General features: G+C 44.2%; 1 protein-coding gene and 1 long non-coding RNA gene across 5 annotated transcripts in view; one reads left to right on the top strand and one right to left on the bottom strand.

Annotated features, from left to right (window-relative positions):
* otud5a (OTU deubiquitinase 5a) overlaps positions 1-20,197 on the bottom strand; it is a 43,385-nt gene that overhangs the window by 11,090 nt on the left and 12,098 nt on the right. For 3 of the 4 annotated variants that reach the window (XM_085780786.1, XM_085780783.1, XM_085780784.1), the window contains exon 2: positions 19,122-19,215. In XM_085780786.1, coding sequence (XP_085636912.1) covers positions 19,122-19,215 — 94 coding nt within the window. The remainder of the gene's footprint in view (positions 1-19,121; positions 19,216-20,197) is intronic. The other variant, XM_085780785.1, reaches the window with a different exon arrangement.
* On the top strand, positions 1,309-2,834 carry LOC146983957 (uncharacterized). Its single transcript, XR_015036206.1, has 3 exons — positions 1,309-1,370; positions 2,120-2,387; positions 2,720-2,834. It is a non-coding gene; the product is annotated as an uncharacterized LOC146983957 (long non-coding RNA).

Raw genomic sequence — 20,197 nt, 5'->3', positions numbered from 1 at the left:
AACACATCAGCATTGTGTGTGTGTGTGTGTGTGTGTGTGTATTAATGGCCTTTTCTGATGTTAACACACAGAACAAAAGTCACATCCATGACTCATCCTGACATATAGAGCGTCACACACGGTAACAAACGGTGTTTCCACCTTAATATTACCCACATCAAAAAAAACTGAGTGTCAATCAAACTTAAAGGGATACTTCACCCAAAATCAATAATTCACCAATCATCTACTCACCGTCATCCTAATAAGGAAGGGTTTGGAGAACTTTCAGAGTCATCAAAACTCTTTAGGGGGGGGTCCGACTGGCAACGGATTTTCATATAATGGGGGCAGATTCACTTTTGAATCATCCAAAACACACACTATGAAACATCCAGATACCTCCATACTGCTCGTCTGTACTGACCCAAGAGTCCTCAAGCCAAGACATGAAAAAGTTGTTCGGGAAAAATTAATATGATCTCTGTTTTTATCCTTGTTGTAGCTCCCAGTGGCTACAACAAGGATAAAAACAGAGATCACATTAATTTTCATAATGTTTTGGATGATTCAAAAGTGAACTCTATCTGCCGCCATTATATGAAAATCCGTTGCCAACCGGACCCCCCCCCTGGAACTCCTAAAGAGTTTTGATAACTCCAAACCCTTCCTTGGCATGACGGTGAGTAGAAAATTGGTGAATTGTTGATTTTGTGTGAAGTATCCCTTTAAGTGTAAACCAGTCAGTGTAAGTCTTGTTGCTGCTGTGTGAGTAGTTAAAACTGAAGAAAAAAAATTATTACAAAAAGCTACTGAAATAGTTTGGACAAATTCCACATTTGTTTGATTTTTGCAGTAAAAATGAGGAAATAAACAAAACTAAAGGTTGAATGTTGGAATAGAAGTGACACTGATAGTCATTGAGCCCTGTATGATGTAGCCTTTCTGACTTTCATGACACTATACACACACACACACCATTCACAACAAATGTGGATTGATTGGCGATGGAATATTCTGTTATAAATACATGACTTCCTCCTGTTTGATAAAACCTACAGTGATCAGCTGAACTTCCTGACGCTCTATTAAACATTTGCACATGGAAATTTTTGACTGCAAGAAAAACCTGAGCTCAGCAGAGCAGTGTCAGTCTCACAGCGGAAACTTCAGTTTCTTTTACATAATGAGAAAATGGGTTTTATAGGGAAAACAAACCAGGTGTGTGTCAGACTCATACTGAGGGGATCTCCCTAAAGATCACCCACAGTGAGTGAGTCACTGGGTCAATCCCACACTATTTACATATCCACCAATACAGGGAGGGGAGAGGAGAGGAGAGGAGAGGAGAGGAGAGGAGAGGAGAGGAGAGGAGAGGAGGACAAAGGAGAGTAGAGGACAGAGGAGAGGAGAGGAAAAGAAAGGAGAGGATAGACAGAGGGAGGGAGGAGAGAAAGGGGACACAGGAGAGGAGAGGAGGAGAAGAGAGGAGAGGAGAGAATAAGGAGAAGAGGAGGACAAAGGAGAGGAAAGGAGAAAAAGAGGAGAGGAGAGACAGAGGGAGGAGAAGAAAGGAGAGGAGAAAGAGGACAGAGGAGAGGAGGACAGAGGAGAGGAGAGGAGGACAGGGGAGAGGAGGAGAGAGGAGAGGAGAGGAGGACAGAGGAGAGGAGAGGAGGACAGAGGAGAAAGAGGACAGAGGAGAGGAGAGGAGAGGAGGACAGGGGAGAGGAGGAGAGGGGAGAGGAGAGGAGGACAGAGGAGAGGAGAGGAGGACAGGGGAGAGGAGGAGAGAGGAGGACAGAGGAGAGGAGAGGAGGACAGGGGAGAGGAGGACAGAGGAGAGGAGAGGAGGACAGAGGAGAGGGGGACAGAGGAGAGGAGGAGAGAGGAGAGGAGAGGAGGACAGAGGAGAGGAGGACAGGGGAGAGGAGAGGAGAGGAGGACAGAGGAGAAAGAGGACAGAGGAGAGGAGAGGAGGAGAGAGGAGGACAGAGGAGAGGAGAGGAGGACAGGGGAGAAGAGGACAGAGGAGAGGAGAGGAGAGGAGAGGAGAGGAGGAGAGAGGAGGACAGAGGAGGGGAGAGGAGGACAGAGGAGAGGAGGACAGAGGAGGGGAGAGGAGGACAGAGGAGAGGAGGACAGGGGAGAGGAGGGTTTGGTTAGTGCGTGGTAGTTGCTGAGAAACACAAACACAGATAGACTTCTGCAGAATTAATGAACCACACACAGGAAACCACAGCGGGCGCTATGATTGGTCAGCCTGGATATTATTCTCAGAAAGGTGGGGGCGTGGCCTGTGTCCGTCCGCTCGTTTGACTACTGATGTCGATAAAGTTTTTATCTGAACCGCACAGACGCGGACACCACCCTGGTCACCAGCAATAGCCAACTGCAAAGCATGCTGGGTACTGGAGTTAAAAAGTGCTTAGTTGGTTCATTTAGCTTTGGTTTTATTTTGGAAGAGTTTCATAACAAACAGTCAACAAAATGATCAGACTGATTTAATTCATGTGAGATTTAGAATATATTAATATATTAATAACTTATTGACTAATTATTGAACTTATTGATAGATTTTGAATTTTAAACACACAATAAAAGCTCTGTACTGAGCAAGGACAGGCCGAGGTAAAGACTGGATCTGGTTCTGATCAGGACTAATATCACACACACATTAACAATAGCGTGTGTGTGCGTGTGTGTGTGTGTGTGTGTGTGTGTTTTTATCTCACTGCAGCTGGCCAATAAGAGAGCAGAGTGTGGTCAGTCTACGTCACCTGTTTTCTGCTGAATTTCATCAGAGGTCTCCGCCCACCCAGCAGGTCATGTGACTGACTGACTGAGCAGCATTAGGTTAACCCCCCCCCATGACCAGGACCTGCATCAATACATCTGTGTGGGCGTACATCCCTCGTCTTTCTGTAGGAGGTAAACTTCCTGTTTAGCGGTGAGCTAACGTCCTGTCAAAAATCAGGTTAACCCCCTCTGACCCCGCTGAGCCACCGTACTGAAACACCACAACAGACCCTGGGTCAGTCCTCTGTGACCAGCTCCAGGTGACCGGACAGTCTGACCTCTGACACAGACTTTTATTTGTTTACATTTGACTCTGCAGCTTCTCTGATACCTCACTCACCTTTCACAGTCAAAACACTAAGAAAACATTTTATTCTGGAGTTTTGGAGTAAAACAAAGGTTTATACTTTTATTTTTATATATTGAGCCTGAGCTACTGAGTTGTATGTTCCAGTATCTTTTGTCTGACTGAGGAACTTCAAACTTTCGCAAAACCCTCCGCTTCTGCCCAGATCCTCCATTTAGTTTGACATGATTTCTCTGATTCTTATATTTCAACCTGCAGAGTTTAACCTGTCTACTGATGGACAATAAATAATGTTAGTTACAAACTGTCATAAAAATATTTCAAAGTTTCTGTTGAGCATGATTATTATTAATGTGACTCTGACTCAACTCCCGGTGCTGGGAGCAGTGAGATCAGTCTCACATAATATTAAATTACTCAGTGTAAATGAGGTCAAAAGCAGATTCTCTATTCATACGAGGAAACTCTATATACACACACACATGCTTGTGCACATACACACAGTTATATAGCCCCTCTGTGATTCTCCTTTCAGGTGTGGCTGCTCTCTCTCCCTCTACCTGTGTTTCCCAGGTAACCTCCTGGAGGACCACAGGCCTGTACGACGAGAGAAGAGAGGAGAGGAGACAAGAGGAGAGGAGACGAGAGGAGACGAGAGGAGAGGAGACGAGAGGAGTGGAGTGGAGTGGAGAGGAGACAAGAGGAGAGGAGAGGAGACAAGAGGAGAGAGGACAGGAGAGGAGAGGAGAGGAGAGGAGAGGAGAGGAGAGGAGAGGAGAGGAGAGGAGAGGAGAGGAGAGGAGAGGAGAGGAGAGAGGAGAGGAGAGGAGAGGAGAGGAGAGGAGAGGAGAGGAGGAGAGGAGAGGAGAGGAGAGGAGGAGAGGAGAGGAGACGAGAGGAGACGAGAGGAGAAGAGACGAGAGGAGACGAGAGGAGACAAGAGGAGAGGAGAGGAGAGAGGACAGAGGAGAGGAGTGGAGAGGAGAGGAGAGGAGGAGATGAGACGAGAAGAAAGGAGAGGACAGAGGAGAGGGGTGGAGAGGAGAGGAGAGGAGAGGAGAGGAGAGGAGAGGAGAGGAGAGGAGAGGAGAGGAGAGGAGAGGAGGAGAGGAGAGGAGACGAGACGAGAAGAAAGGAGAGGAGAAAGAGGACAGAGGAGAGGAGAGCATTGACAGCACCATGAGTAAAGTAGTTGATGTGATGAGAGAAGAGCTCCACAGTGTTGGCCAGCAGGTGAACAGGTCTGAGCGGTGACTCTGGACTCAGACTGAACCCTGTGTGGTTATCAGAGCTGCGTGACACTCGTCAGTGTTTGTCCACGCTCACTGTTCGCTGTTGACTTAACATTTGTATCACTTCTGATAACAACTGCAAACAAAACTGTCAAATGGCAGACACACGCACGCACGTCGCACGCACACTAACCGCTGTCGAGCTGAGCAGAGGTCAGTCGGTAAATGCTGTCCACAATCAGCTGACCTGTGTGTGTCTGTGTCAGTGTATGATTTCTAATCCAAACACAATCAATGTAAGAATAGACCTACGTATATCAGACTGAAGGGAAAGTCCACCTTGACACAGATCTGACTCACCTACACACACACACACGCACACACACACACACAAACACACCCAAAACCTCGTCCCAACCTGAAGCTGAAACTTAAAATTAAGTCGGGATCCTCCAACAGTCCCGTGAAAGTACCCAACAAGTGCAGTACACACCCACACACATATACACACACATATACACACACACACACACACACCAGCAGACTGGTGGGGAAAGAGTGGAGATTCCTCTTTACACACACTGTCTGGACTCAAACAGTCAGGCGTCTGTGTTACAGTAAAACCAGGTCAGAGGGCACTTGGACAGAGGTCTCTCTCTCTTGAACACTTACACACACTTACACACACACACTTACACACACACACACACACACACACACTTACACACACACACACACTTACACACACACACACACACACACACACACACACACACACACACACACACACACACACACACACACACACACACACACACACACTTACACACACACACACTTACACACACACACACACACACACACACACACACACACACACACACACACACACACACACACACCCCTCTGGTCTTCACCTGAGCTCAGTGCCTCATTAGCGACAGGTCATCTGTGCTCATCTTAAAGTGATAGTTCAGCTGATTCAAACAGCTGAGAGCAGGGCTCTAGACTAACTTTTTTGACTAGGAGCACAGTGGCCCCTAACTTAAAATTTTAGGAGCGCTAACAGAAAATTTAGGGGCGCACACCGAAATCGACTTGCAAAGTAAATGTTCACATTTCCTCAAATTTTCACTGTATTACTGATAAATACTTTGATAAATGCAGAAACTATAATGTTTAGACACACCATGGTAAACTCATCCAAGAACAGACCCCGCCCCCCCCGGGGGACAAGGTGCCTGTGTAGGACAGCCCCTGTAGTTTGGCCTCCTTGTCTGTTGACCCTGATTGAGCCACATGTGCACAGACTCCTTGGCATCAATAATATAATTTATATCATTAGAGGTTATTTATTGCTCTGTGTGTTATCTATTTTCAGTTACATTAAGCTGCTGGACGACTTGAATTTCCCTCCAGGGGGATGAATAAAGTATTTTTCTAGTTCATTCTTCTATTATATCTAATAATACCTGAGAGCAGCATCAACTTCTATTGTCAACACTTTATAACAGCTTTTAAAACACAGTGAGGTCTGGTCTGAAGCATCGAGGACAGAGCCTCCCTGACATCGATAGAAACTTATAGCAGTTTTTTATGGAAACCTATGGCTGAGGTCATGGAAACTCTTCTACAGATGTCACCATCTTACCAGAACCTGACTCTGCCCCAGTTCCATTTGATGAAAAAAAATGAGCAGAATGGAGGGGAGCGTTTGGAGTCGGGACTTTACTGCATGCTGGCTTGTGGTTGGCACAGGCTCAGTCAGCTGTCAATCAAAGCAGAAGACTCTTAACTGTAGGGACAAAGCCCACAGGAAACAATATTATCACTATGCTTCAGTCACAATATGATATCACTGCAATTTAAACATTTTGCAACATCCTGATCCTTAGTGCTGAGATACATTGAGTTTAATGACTCAGTCTGTCTCACTTTCATCATTTCTGTTATTCTTGCAAAGTGGGACTGTCGAGCAGGCAAAAATTTGTATTCTAGGGGTCGAGTGATTAGAGAGCACATCCCATGGTGGCGTACGCCTAAAGCACTGATCGCCTGATCGCCTGATCGACTCCCGACCGAGACGATCCTTAGCGCATGTCATTCCCCCAATCCCCCCAGTCTGTCTCCCAGCTTTCCTGTCTCTCTACACTGTCCTATCAAAGTGAAGGCAAAAAAAACACCCCCTCCCCCATAGAAAAAATCTAGTTCTAGTCTAGTTGTTTTTTTCAAGTTTTTAAAAACTGCAATTTATATGTGCTATTTACGTAATGAAAGATCAATACTTTTTTTTTTTTTACAACATTTGGAAGATATTTCTGGAACTGTTGAGGAATGGCGATATGGAGGAGGCAGTGGGAGAATGAGATAATGACAATGTAATTTGTTGTTGGGAATGTACGCTGTAACCTACATTAAGAATACTTTTTTTGTTTCCTTTTCTTTTTTTTTAAATATTCATTGCACAACAATTTGTCGACTAATTAGTGCGGTTTAATTTATCTTTTTTAATTTTATTTATTTATTTTTTGCTATCTTCATTTGTTTAATTATTCATTTATTTTGGTTCATTTCAGTATTATTAATATTTTCATTATTATTTTCATTATTTCCATATGTTTAAGATGTTTAAATTGTTGGATGTTGTTGTATTAACACAAAAAAACAATAAATGGTGAGATTGTGAAGTGAAGAAGTGCAGACTTCAGTTCAGCCTGTGAGGCTACAGGTCAGTCAGCTGAGTGCAGGAATCTGACTCTGGATGTGAAGTCTGTGAAACCAGCTGGACCGGCTGCAGAAAGACACTCAGCACGTCAACATGTTGCTTTCTCTTTCAGAGAGAGGAGACAGACAACAGGTCTGACACACACACACACACACACACACACACACACACACACACACACACACACACACACACACACACACACACACACACACACACACACACACACACACACACACACACACACACACACACACACACACACACACACACACACACACACACACACACACACAACACACACAGACACACACAGCGAGGTGTGGAGCAGCTCTACAGTGTGAATGTGAATATGGACAGGAAGGGGACAGATGAGTGCACGGACAGAGGGAAAACCCAGGAACACCTCAGAGTGGTGGCCGGCTCTTTGCTCTCCTTCCCTGTGATAAAGCATGACCGGCAGCAGTGCATGCTGGGAGTTATCAGCACGCCGGGGACACGTCTCTGACCGATCTGAGGTTGCTCAAGGAGTCTGAAGCAGGAGACGTGTCCAAGAAACACCACTGACTTACTGTATCTAACACACACACACACACACACACACAATCTGAACTTTCCTCTTGTTCTGAGCTTAGCGCTGTTGAAATATCCTCATGATGTTTCCCTTCATTCATTCATTCAGTCTGTTCATGTTAACATGGCTCTTGCTGGTTGCTGTGTGTGTGTCAAGCTCGTAACGTACTGTTTTTTTTTTTTTTTTTTCTTTTTATTATAAATCAATCAGCATCGTAGCTGTGTCTCATGGAAGCATCAGACAATGTCGAAGCAAAGTGTCTGATAAAAGTAAACACATCCGACAGTAAACTTGTTAGATGTCACATAGAAAAACATGAAACTTCAGATTTAAAGGAGCATTCCTGCTCTCCCCGCCACAGAAACAAACACTTTTTCATTATTGTGATGATTTCTTTACAAAAAGAACCGGTGGAGCAGTGCAGTAGTAATGTCCAAAATATCTCTGACTGTTTATTTTTGTAAAGAAATCATCACAACAATGAAAAAGTGTTAGTTTCTGTGGCTCTGTGATGGGATAGTAATGTCTTTCCAAGATGTTTCAGAGTTCGGCTGTCTGAGGTGAGTGATTACATGCAAAAACACAAAGTTTATACTGTTTATACTGTACACCAGTGACGGCTGGTATCAATGGGCTAGTGGGGCTAAGCCCTCCCTACATTACACAACAAAAGATGAGGAAAAAATATTATATATATATTATATTCTCTAAATAACATACAAAAGATTGTTCTAAGTCTTAGTAAAATCGGAACTGGCAACAATATTAAATAGTTTCAAGAAAAACACAGGATATCTCTAAATGGGCTAATTTTAATCAGCCCCAGCTCACCGAGTCTGCTCTCATTCATTTTCCCACTGTGGATGATTGACAGGTTCCATGTCCCGCCCTCGCCATTGACCGACTGTTGGGGCTAAATTCATTCAGCCCACAGGCCGAGCGGTTCTGACCAATCAGCAGCGGGCTGACGCAGGGTCAATGATTGACAGGCGCCATGTCCCGCCCCCTTGGTTCACTTGTCATTGGGGCTAATTTCATTTAGCCCAACACCGCTGTTTTCAGACCAATGACAGGAACCGGAGGAGAAGTTGTGTTGTTGTGGGAGGGAGAAGACAGAAACAGCGGCGCTAGGCGCTAGCATCACAGGTAGCGTTACTTTACTGCTCTAAACTGTCTGCTAACATGAACGAAGTGGAGAATCTAGTTTCTAAACCCACTGGGAGCACCAGACTTAATGACATGGCGATAACAGACCAGGAAGGCCGTCGATATGAGCTGCATCGTCTTTTTTTTTTTTTTTTTAATTGAGCAATATCTTATCTTATATATATATAAGTGTGTGTGCGTGCGTGCGTGTGTGAGAGAGAGAGAGAGAGAGAGACTGTGTGTGTATGTGTGAGATAACCAGGTGAAGTTTTTTTTTTTTTTTTTTTTTTGGACTAGACCCTTCTACTTAATGCAGTGTGTAGGCCTAGTTAGTTGCTATACTTTTGTGAGATGGGATAACCCTAACTTTTAGCTGTGTTAACCATTTAATGGGTATAATTTATTTATTAGCCCACCCAACTAATTTGACCACCAGCCGCCACTGCTGTACACTATATGAGTTCAGTGGTGTGTCATAAGGATTCCAGTCATGTACCAGAGATATCTGATTGTTTTTTGAGTGTTTGTTGTGGTTGAGAGAATTGCCCCCATAGGTTAGCGCTGTCGCTAGCGCTAGCGCCGTCTAGCCATGGTGTAACTCTGGTTTGCCTGCATCAATTTTAGTGGCGTTTTTTGCTCCCCCCAACTCTGGGTGACCATCAGGACAACGATTTAGGGGTCAAAAATGACCGGAATTCTCCTTTAAGAAGGGGAAACAGCAAATACTTGGCAATTAAAGGTACATTGTGTAGGAATTACTTCCATCTAGCATTGCGGTTGTATATCACAAGCAACTCAATCGTATTTTTCATGCTGCATTCACGTGAAATTGGGCAGACGTCAGACGGACGACAGCCGCTGCACGTAACGGCATAAACAAGCCTCTATGTAAACAAGTGGTCCGTCAGCACGAGGCAAAACAATACACGTGACAATATGTTGTCATGGCGATGTGGTATTGTTTACCTGACCCACGTTTTACCAGCTTTCTCTCCACTTCTGTGACTAAAATGACATCTGGTTTGTTACCGACGGCCGTCTGCCCGACTGCAGGTGAATGCAGCATCAGTGTAACGCTCCATTCCTCCTCACTGCGTTACCGCGGTGACTTTTCACAGATGCCACCTCAACCTGAGCCAACAGCTCCAGTTTCCGTGGTTTCCTACCGTCACGCTGCCACTGAACGTAAAAACATGGCGACACCACATGGCAGCAGCACCGAGCTTACCTGCTCCATGGAGATATGAATGATATGAACGGCTCATTCAGAGCTGAAAGGAACTCTTCACTTTGTTGATGGGGGGGATTACTGATTAATGAAAAACAGACTTTTGAACTAAATAATTGATTTTCATAAATAGATAACAGGAGAAGTTATACAATGTCCCTTTAAGCTTTAGTTTATTATGAAACTTCATATCAGTCATAGTTTCATGTTCTTTCTGTTGTTGTTTTCAAAGCCAACCGGTTTCTGTGACTCCGGGAACTCTGCTATTGATCCATTGTGGTGCTGAGCTGCAGTGAGGTGTGTGTGTGATGATGATGATGTGAGTCATGTCAGGTATGTTTGGATCAGCAGGTCATGCAGTGTGAATGTGTGTTTGTGCTGTTGCTCAGCAGGAAGCAGCTGAGAGACAACATCACCACGCCCTGAACGTCAGCCATGCCTCATCTGCATACACACACACAACAACAACAACAACTAGAGAGCAGAGCTGAGAGCAGCGCCCCCCACAGGCTGCACAGGTCACCACACACACACACACACACACACACACACAGCAGACAGCAACATGTGAGGACTGATAGGATTGTTTGTCTGTGAAGCTGTGTCACTCTGGACCAAACCCTGCAGACAGATGACAGACAGCTCCACCAGCAGGAATGTGACCTGACGGCAGGAAACACACACACCCAGCTTGTTTACAACTATTCCCAGCCTCCAGTGGAACCAAACAAACACACACACGCAAGTCTCTGTAGTCTCTCTTTTGTCTCTCTGTACCAAACCAACCTCTGTTTTATAGGTGAGAGGCATCAGACACTGTTGACATCACGTCTCTGAGGGCTCAACTCCAGCCTACTTTCACACCACGCAGCCAGGCAGCACCGCGCTTTGATTGGTTCAGAGAGCGAGAAAAGGCGGCAACAACAGGGCTCTGATTCACCTGGACCCTGGAGGATCTGGATCCTCTGAGATCCTCTGAGGTCTACACACATAAAGCACCTAAACCTCATAGTGTAGAAACATATCCATTAGGGATCATGATGTCACCATTATAGATTTTCTTGGTTCGATTATTGTCAGAGAAATAATCACAATTACAACACTAGGAATGTGTAAAATCAAATAGAGTCAAAATATAATTACAATACTAATTATATAATTAAGTATCTATTAATATTGGGCCAATTATTAATCCTTCAGAGGAAATGTTTGAAGTATTCAACTCATTAACTGTCATCAAATGTTTCAGTTTTTTTAATCGTTTGTTTTTCTTACAACAAGAGTTGTTTTCGAGGTGAATTCATGCAAAACCGCTGATAAATGTTGCCTTCAGCAAGCAGTCTCTGTATTTACCTCTAAAACAACTCTCTCTGGTAACATTCTGTTATTATCTCATAGTGTGGTGAATGTGCAGATCACAACTTGTCCACCAGAGCGTTTTGGAGTTGTTGGATTGTGTATTTGATGAGTTTGATGAGGGAAACCAAGAAATCCCACTAGCCTCCGTAGCGTAGCTCTGAGCAGCTCGCCGCTCTGCTCCGCTGTTCTAAAAATAGCTTGCACCAACAATTAAAGGTAACAAACCTACTGCTGTGACTATAGGGATTATGGCAATGGGCCAATTTGCCAAAATGTTGAACTATCCCTTTAACGTAATTTAACCCAGTTACTTTATATTTACCTTTACTTTGCCGTACAAAGCCAGGTGTGTATCTAGCAGGTGATGATTCATGTTTGACAGGCTGGCAAGCCGTCATCGAATACGTTTGGTTGGAGGGAATCAGTCTTCCTCTGCCAAACTATACCACTCAGGCACATCTCTGTCCGCAGAGAGTTACACACGCGGTTGTTGTGTAACTTTGTTTTTGTTCCGTGCGTGTTGCTCTGATCTGTGAAAGTGTCGGTATTTAGGAACCGTAACGATTAAATAATCGTGGCGTTTTAATACCGTGATGATTAACTCATTGAGTGCCGTGCTCCTTTCCAAAGTTTTAATCAAGTGTACCGGCAATTTAGACCATTTTTGACGATTTTTGTAGAGCCACAGTGTATTCTATATTATTGCCACCAACACATACTGTGGCTCATTTGAAAGGTGAAACTTTATGCTTCAAATGGCCACAAACCGTTTGTTTCTACGTGCCTCTGTTCCTGAGAAAAGTCAAGCTAAACATGGCTGGGTTTCACCAAAATCCCTGCTTTTTTTCTAGAAAAGGAGATCCAGCGTCTTTTATGAAAGGTGCTCTGTTTGTGCCTGTCGCTCTTCTGACACTCGCATTTCTGGATCAAAGGGCTCGTGTAAGATAAATATATACAACAATTGTTGTTCTATTCACAAAACCACCATCGGGGGCGGGGGGGGGCACTTAACAACAATAACACAGACGCACCGTGCCGTGTCACAGCCTCTCACCGCGGAATGTGATGGTCTCTGGGCCACAGCGGCTCGCGAACACCGGTCCCACCGGTGGTCGCGGTCCTTCTGTGGTACGGGTCGGTGGTGCTGGTCTGCTTTGGCCCAGAGACCATCACATTTTACCGCAGGAGGACCTTGGGGAGGACACGGTGTTGCTCCAGATGAAGACCGGGCGGGACTGTCGGCTGAGAGCTTCCTGTTCGGCTCCGAGCTGCTGGAGCGTCGCGGGTGAGAGCAGAGCAGCTGCTGCATCCACATGCAGAACTCCGTTTGCAAAAGCCGAGTTATGATAAAAACTTCCAGATCATGAGCTGTCATGAGTTTTTGATCGTCATCTATTTCAGTTCTGCTCGTCGTAGAGTCCCCAAATTTACACATAAGGTGTGTTAAAGTGTCTAGTTTCATAATTAAAAAAAAAAAAAAGCAAAAAACTTAAAATTACGTTTTTGGCACTCAACGCATGGGAACGAAAAACGAGAAATTATGTGGTTGGCACTCAATGAGTTGTGAAAACAGGTGATTGTGACATCCCTAGTATCAATATACTGAAATATTACGATATTTCGTTTACCAATACTGCATCAATATTCAAAAGCAATGTGCCGATTCTTTATTAACAATTTTCATGCAAAACTTCAAGGTGGGGGTTCATTGTTGTGTTGCATTTAAAACTCTGACTGCTGGCTGGCAGCAGTCATTCAGCCTCTGACTCTGACTCACATGCTCAAGTGTTAGCTAACTAAGCACAGTCAGAAAAGGGAAAAAATCACAATATAGCGACTTGCTTATAGTACTGCATTCAAACTGATGATATCGAATCGTTGTGCCTGTATTGTGATACTTATCGTATCACCAGATTCTTGCCAATACAAATCCCTTAACTTCAAATGTTCACTTCAGAGTTACTGCTAATGGCCCCATGCTGAGAGGACCTGAGGCCCCTGGTGTCAGGGCCAACGCGGGTTTCATCATCCCGAAGCTTCGTTGCTCAAACAGATAAAACAGTATTCTAAAAGAAAAATATCAAAAATATCTGATGAAAATCGGAAAAGCAGCGTGACTTTAGTTGTTTCTTTCTTTTTCTGATCCGTTTTCTGTAAATCACGTGGGCACCCAGGGCAGGAAACACGGAGACGGACAGAGGGGCCGCAACCTGCACACACACACACCCGCACACACACCCGCACGCCCACTCACACACACACCTACACCCACCCACCAACACATTCAAACACATACACACACATTTGAACAAATGTTGTTGTTTAGTGCTTGATGTCCCAAAAGTGTTTTCACACCTCACTGTCCACTTTCTGTTTCAGACAGGCAGGTGTGTGTGTGTGTGTGTGTGTGTGTTTGAATGTGTGGACTTGCGTGTTTGAATATGTGCGCGTATGTGTGTGTGTGTGTGCGTGTGTCTGTGTGTGTTTGCATTTCTTTGAAACGCAGCAGCGGGTGAAGAAACGGCCTCTGAAAATAGAAGTGAAAAGAATCAGAAAGGAGCTGACAGAAAATGAGAAGTGTGGCCGTCTTCTTCTTCTTCTTCTTCTGCTGGGACCTGCGGACACCAACGTCCATCTGTCCGTCCATCTGTCCGTCCAACGTCTCTGCTCTCTGACACCTGAGCGAGCCGTGGAGTGGACACGGGCCCCGCGGCCTCCACATCACAGCTGTCAGCTGTGTTTTCTGAAACTTTTCTAAAAATTCTCTTCATGTTTTTTTTAATTTTCTATTCAAGTTGCTTTAGTAAACACAACAATGGTCTTTTTTTTTCTTTTATGCCGTCTCAGTTCCTTCTTCAGTTTTTTTTAAATTTATGAATGACTTGGTCTGGTGTTGGAGTGAACCCAGCCTCGACCATCTCTTCCCCAAGTTCAAGATAAGAATTACTCAGGGACATTCACACAACGTGTTCTTTCTTGTGCTGCTTTCTAGTTTTTCTTTTTTTCCTGTTGTTTTTGAGTATTCTAGGCTGTGAAGATGAGGAGGAAGGAGGAGGAGAGCAACTGCAACCTGGAGAGAAAGAATTTGTTGTGTTCTGAGGAAACTAAATGTTTGGTGGGGATTTGGGAATCGACAGAATTTCAAGAAAAGCTAGAAAGCAGAGCAAGAAAGAACAAGTTGTGTGAATTTCCCTTTGGGGGTTAAAGTTTTGTACAATCTGGACCTTATTTCGAGCATAAAATACGATCATTTCCTCACCCAGATAACTTTGGTGTCATTACAAGTCGTTCTGATGAAATTATCTCCAGCCGAGAGCCGCGTATATCCGTATAATGCAAGTCTACAGGGCAGCAGAATGCAGCCTCTAACACATTATCTGCAGAGAAACTCGTTCATTTCACCAATATTTAGTTATGATAGGTTAGTGCTATTCCCCTCTGAGTCCGGGGTTAGCTGTTATCAACATCCGGGGTCTGTAGGTTGACCTACTGACCTCTGACCTGGATGATGTCATCTCTGACCGCGGCGCGGCTTGTTGCTATCACTAATGCTACGGTTTGTTTCTGCGTGTTTCCAACTTGTCAGAACAAAATGAGCAGCTGGATGAAGTTCAGCTTCCACAGGCTTCCTCTCCTCAACCTGGACTCACTAAAGATCTGGCTAGTTGAGATAAAAATGGACCTGAATGCTGAAGTGGAATCATTATTATCAGAATGAGCCGGGCACTAATTTCGTCGCAACGACTTGTAATGACACCAAAGTTATCTGGGTGAGTAAATGATCGTAGTTTAAGGTCCAGATCGTAAAAAACAGTAATTATCCTTTAATAAAATAAAGTAATTCTTATCTTTGAACTTGGGGAAGAGATGGTCAAGACTGGGTTCACTCCAACACCAGACCAAATCTTTCATTAAAAACTTTTTTTTTTTAAACTGAAGAAGGAACTGAGACAGCAAAAACACAAACATTTTCCACTGTTGTGTTTACTTCTGGTGAGTAATGCAGAGTAACGTCCTCCCACTCTGGTTCCGCTTAAACTGGTATGAACACTAGCTGCTTCACCAGAAAGCACCAAGGTTCTGAGACTCCAGACCAGAACCAGACCCAGAACCAGACCCAGAACCAGAACCAGAGTGTCTGTCTGAAAGCCCCCCATGAGAACATGGTGATCAGTGACACCTGCACTGAGAGGCTGCACCAGGAAACATGGCTCCTAATCTGCAGTCTGCTCACATGGTTTTCGGAATGAGCAACAAGGAGGAAAAGAGTTCATGAAACCAAATCAGATTTTTCTTCTTTGCTAAATTTCCCAAATGATATCTCTGTGTAACGGCTGATTTCTTCCTGCAGCAAACATTTCCTGATAAGGTCAACTGAGCTTGTGCTTCCTCTTCCACGGTTACGCCGAAAACCAATTTCCCTATGGGGACAAATAACCTTCAGCCATTGTTTTATTTTGAAAAATAATAATAAACTGCACCACAGTGTGGCTGAAGGCAGTCAAGATGAAGATCTGAACTGCTCTGTGCAACAGATGAATTTAGACTCATGAAAGTCTGTCTCTGTGAAACAGTCTGGTCTTAGTCAACTGACCAGTTCCTCATATCCAGCCTCAGCTGGTAGGATGCTGGGACAACGCTCAGCTCCCAAAGCATGCTGGGTAAACAGCTGTATTTCGCCCATCTTAGTCCAGATGATGTGACCCAGGTTCAGAGAGAAGGACTTCAGTCCTGAGCCTGTTTTTATTTCTATAAACCAACTAACCAGGTGAAGTAAACATGAAGTCACATGACTGATAAGCCATTGGACAGTTGTGGGATAAGGTCACCCTGCACCATCAGAATCAGATCCTGACCCCAGATCAGTTTTGCTGCTTCCTCTGGCAACAGAAATACCTGACTGCAGCTTGCATCAAACAGCACAACAGTCTGAAGTGCTGTGGACTGATGTGGGCTACACACACACACACACACACACACACACACACACACACACACACACACACACACACACACACACACACACACACACACACCACACACACACACACACACACACACACACACACACACACACACACACACACACACACACACACACACACACACACACACACACACGTGTGAGTTTATCATGTTGATGGACTGGAACATCTTATTACACAACAAGAGGAAGACAGGTGTGAGCTTACAGGTGTACACACACAGGCCTGAGGTCAGTGCAGTGACATAACTGCAGCAACACAATCGCTGTTATCTGAAACACAAGCTGGACTCTAGTGAAAGGGCCTCTCTCTCTCCCTGTGTGTGTCCTAAAGGTAGACACAGGAACCCTCATCTTTCACACTGACCCACATTTCCACATACCTTCCCACCACACACTCTGACACAAACACACACACACACACACACACACACACACACACAAACACACAGTGCCACCTGCTGTCATTGAGGAGTAACAACAGCAGTTTCCTGTCGTCGATGAGTTATGTAGGTCATCTCTTGTTCATCATCCTCGTTCACACTCACACAATAAACAGGTTTGACAGGAAACCAGCTGTGTTTTAAACACATCTGTTCAAAAGTAAATCCTTCTACACACAAATGCAGATGTTAGAGAAACTAAAGAAGAGACAAGAAACATCTGTCCAGGTTGTACTAGATGTTACTATAGTCAGAGAGGACATCAAAAGGTTGTTTTTGAAGAACTACAGTATATGTCCACTCCTGACTAAACTACTAATAAACAACCTCTCCTCATGTCTTTTATGTTGCAGTGTCACATGAACATTGTGTGAGCCAGTCCCTGATCTGAGCAGCACAGGGTTTCACTTGCCTGTGTATTATGGAAGTGACAAATAACTCTGATCCTGATGACATGTGACAGGCAGGAGCTGTGACCCTGTCAGCGGTTAAACACTGACACCTGCTGGTGAGCACATGAACTGCACACACACTCCTGAACTGCAGACATGTTAAAGGGATATTTCAACATTTTGGCAAATTGGCCCATTGCCATAATCCCTATAGTTTTAGGAGTAGGCTTGTTACCTTTAATTGTCGGTGCAAGCTGTTTTTAGATCGGCGGGGCAGAGACGTGAGCTCTGCACGGTGCGCAGTATTGTCGCCTTTCCCTCATCAAACTCATCAAATACACAATCCAACAATTCACCACACTATGCGATAATAATGGAACGTTACGAGACAGAGTTGTTTTAGGCCCCGTCCACTCGAACCCGGGTATTTTTGAAACCATGTGTTTCTCTTCACGGTTTGGCCTTTCGTCCACACGTAACCGCAGTTGTCGGCTCCTGAAACCGGAGTTTTTTGTAACCGGAGTCCAGGGTGAACTTTTTAGAAAACTCCGGTTTCAGCTTCATGTGTGGACAGGAAAACCGAACATTTTTCATAAATCCCCGCCCCCCCTTAGTTACTGTTGCTAGCACGTCAAGTTCTCGACGCTGACCATGCGCTGACCACTCAGACGCTAAATATCAATAGGCTAATCACTAAACATGCGGACACTAATACAAAATCGCGTGGTCACCATATGTAAACATAATGCTGATATGGCGAAAATAGGCTTTTATCAAGTTGTAAATTGCGGTCACTTCCCCACTGTTTTGCTTCCTCCGTCCTGTACATTTGTTTTCAATGAAGCCTTTCAGAATCAATCAGTGGATCGATGGATTATCGTTACGATGTGTGTATTTGTGTATTTTCGTATCTGTCATAAACAAGAGATTACGGGCGGGGTGTGTTAGTAGCGCGGACTCGTCTCGCGGTGCCGGTCAGTTTGAGCTGTTTGAGCCTCCACTCTCTCTGTACAAGTTCCAGCTGCTTTCCTGTTAGGAGTGATATCGCCACCTACTGCTTTGGAATGCACATGACATTGTTTGAGACGGATTTGCGGTTTCATGTGGACGGAGTTATTTTTTATCACACCAGTGGTGTGGACGCAAATTTTTTATTAACCAGGGTCCATAAAAGTTCGGTTTCAAAAATACCTGTGTTCGTGTGGACAAGGCCTTAGAGGTAAATACGTAGCCGGAACTACATTCCAGACACGGCTGCTCAGCAGTGACTTCAAAAGCGAAAGTAGTTCTGAGTATTTGCTTCATGTGTCGTAATGTTACATAATTATACGTTATTATTTCATGGTGTGGTGAATGTGCAGATCACAACTTGTCCACCAGAGCGTTTTGGAGTTGCTGGATTGTGTATTAAGTTTGATGAGGGAAACGTAGAAATACCGTGAGCCTCTGCTGTGTTAGCTGAGCAGCTCGTGTCTCTGCCCTGCTGATCTAAAAACAGCTTGCACCAACAATTAAAGGTAATGAACCTACTGCTAAGACTGCAAATTAGCTGAAGCTAGACGTCTTGTATGCATCGCATTTTTCATTCTTTGTGGCAATGTTGTATGTATCGTCCCTGCAAAATAAACATTAAAATAAAATAAAATAAGAATATAGGGATTATGGCAATGGGCCAATTTGTCAAAATGTTGAACTATCCCTTTAAATGTTTATTAGAGCTGAATAAGTCATCTAAATATTATTTCAATCACAATATGAACGAGTGAAACGTTCAAACAATAGGGGCTGTGGTTTCTTTTTTTAATCAAAGTCAAATGTGTCACAAGAACACATCATTACGGATGCAGTGGTGTGGTCACCATCATTCTATGACCATTCACAAAAATATGATTGCAATATAATTTTTTGCATATTGTGTGTGTGCGTGTGTGTGTGTGTGTGTGTGTCACTCACCCACGGCTCTGAACAGACACGCTCCATCCTCCTTCATCTTCTTGATGACAAAGCCTTTCTTCTCCCTCAGAGCTTTTTCAAACCAGTGCTCCTGCTGAACACACACACACACAGGGTCAGCTGACCTGGACAGGTTAAGGCTTTACTACCCACAATTCCTTCTCTCAGTTCCCACAGATGTTAATAGAGCTGATGCTGCACCTCCAAATTATTTTCATTATCAAATAATCTGAACACTCTGTTATAAATCAGCCATTTAAACACCGTCAGCCTGTCAAGAACACGAAGATACAAAGTTCACAATCAAAAGACAAATAAATAACTGTTAGGTGCTTTTAATAGCAAAGTTAATCAATTTAAGCTAAAACACATTTAAAAATGTCTTAAAATGAAATAAATAAATAAGTAATTCAAGTCAGTGTCAGTGAGCCTACCAGCATGCAGCGTACTCAGACCAAAGCCTAATAACACAGATGATTGGCTGTTTGAGAGCAACACCGTCGACTGAGCTTCAAAATAAATCTCAAAATCTCAGCAAATATCACTTGCAACACAATCTTTTTGTTAAAATAAACGTCTAACTAAAGCAGAAGTAAGTGATCCGGTCGTTTTGGCTAATGCTGCGTTCCAGGCAGGCTTTTGAAACCGTAAATTACAGCTTCAAGTAGGGCTGCACAATTAATCGAATTTTAATCACGATCACGATTTTGGCTGCCACGATTAAATTAAGATGATCGTCACGATTATTAACATGTAAAAAAACGGGCTGTGCTGCATATCAAATCAAGCGCTTTCTCAACCAATAGTCAGCCAACCACCAGGGGGCGAACGAGAGGTTAAGGCTCCATGAAGCTGCCTAACTAACAAGCGAGCGCATCCTCCCTTTACATGTTGTTTACAGTCCAGAGTGTGTGTCCCGGCCGGTCAGTCGGCACCTTCAGATGCTGCTGTACTGTGTCACCTTCTGCGCCCGATGTTACGTCTCACTCATAGGCTGTATGGATCTCACTCTGAAGTGAGAGTGAGACGATGTCGGCAGCAGACGGTGACAGTAGACATGACGTGTGTCTGTGTCT

Source organism: Trachurus japonicus, chromosome 7 (genome assembly GCF_045865225.1).
Source record: "Trachurus japonicus isolate A0001 chromosome 7, Traja_1.0".
NCBI lineage: Eukaryota > Metazoa > Chordata > Actinopteri > Carangiformes > Carangidae > Trachurus > Trachurus japonicus.
The sequence above is the reverse complement of the archived record's forward strand: the minus strand, read 5'-3'. Positions and strand labels throughout refer to the sequence as shown.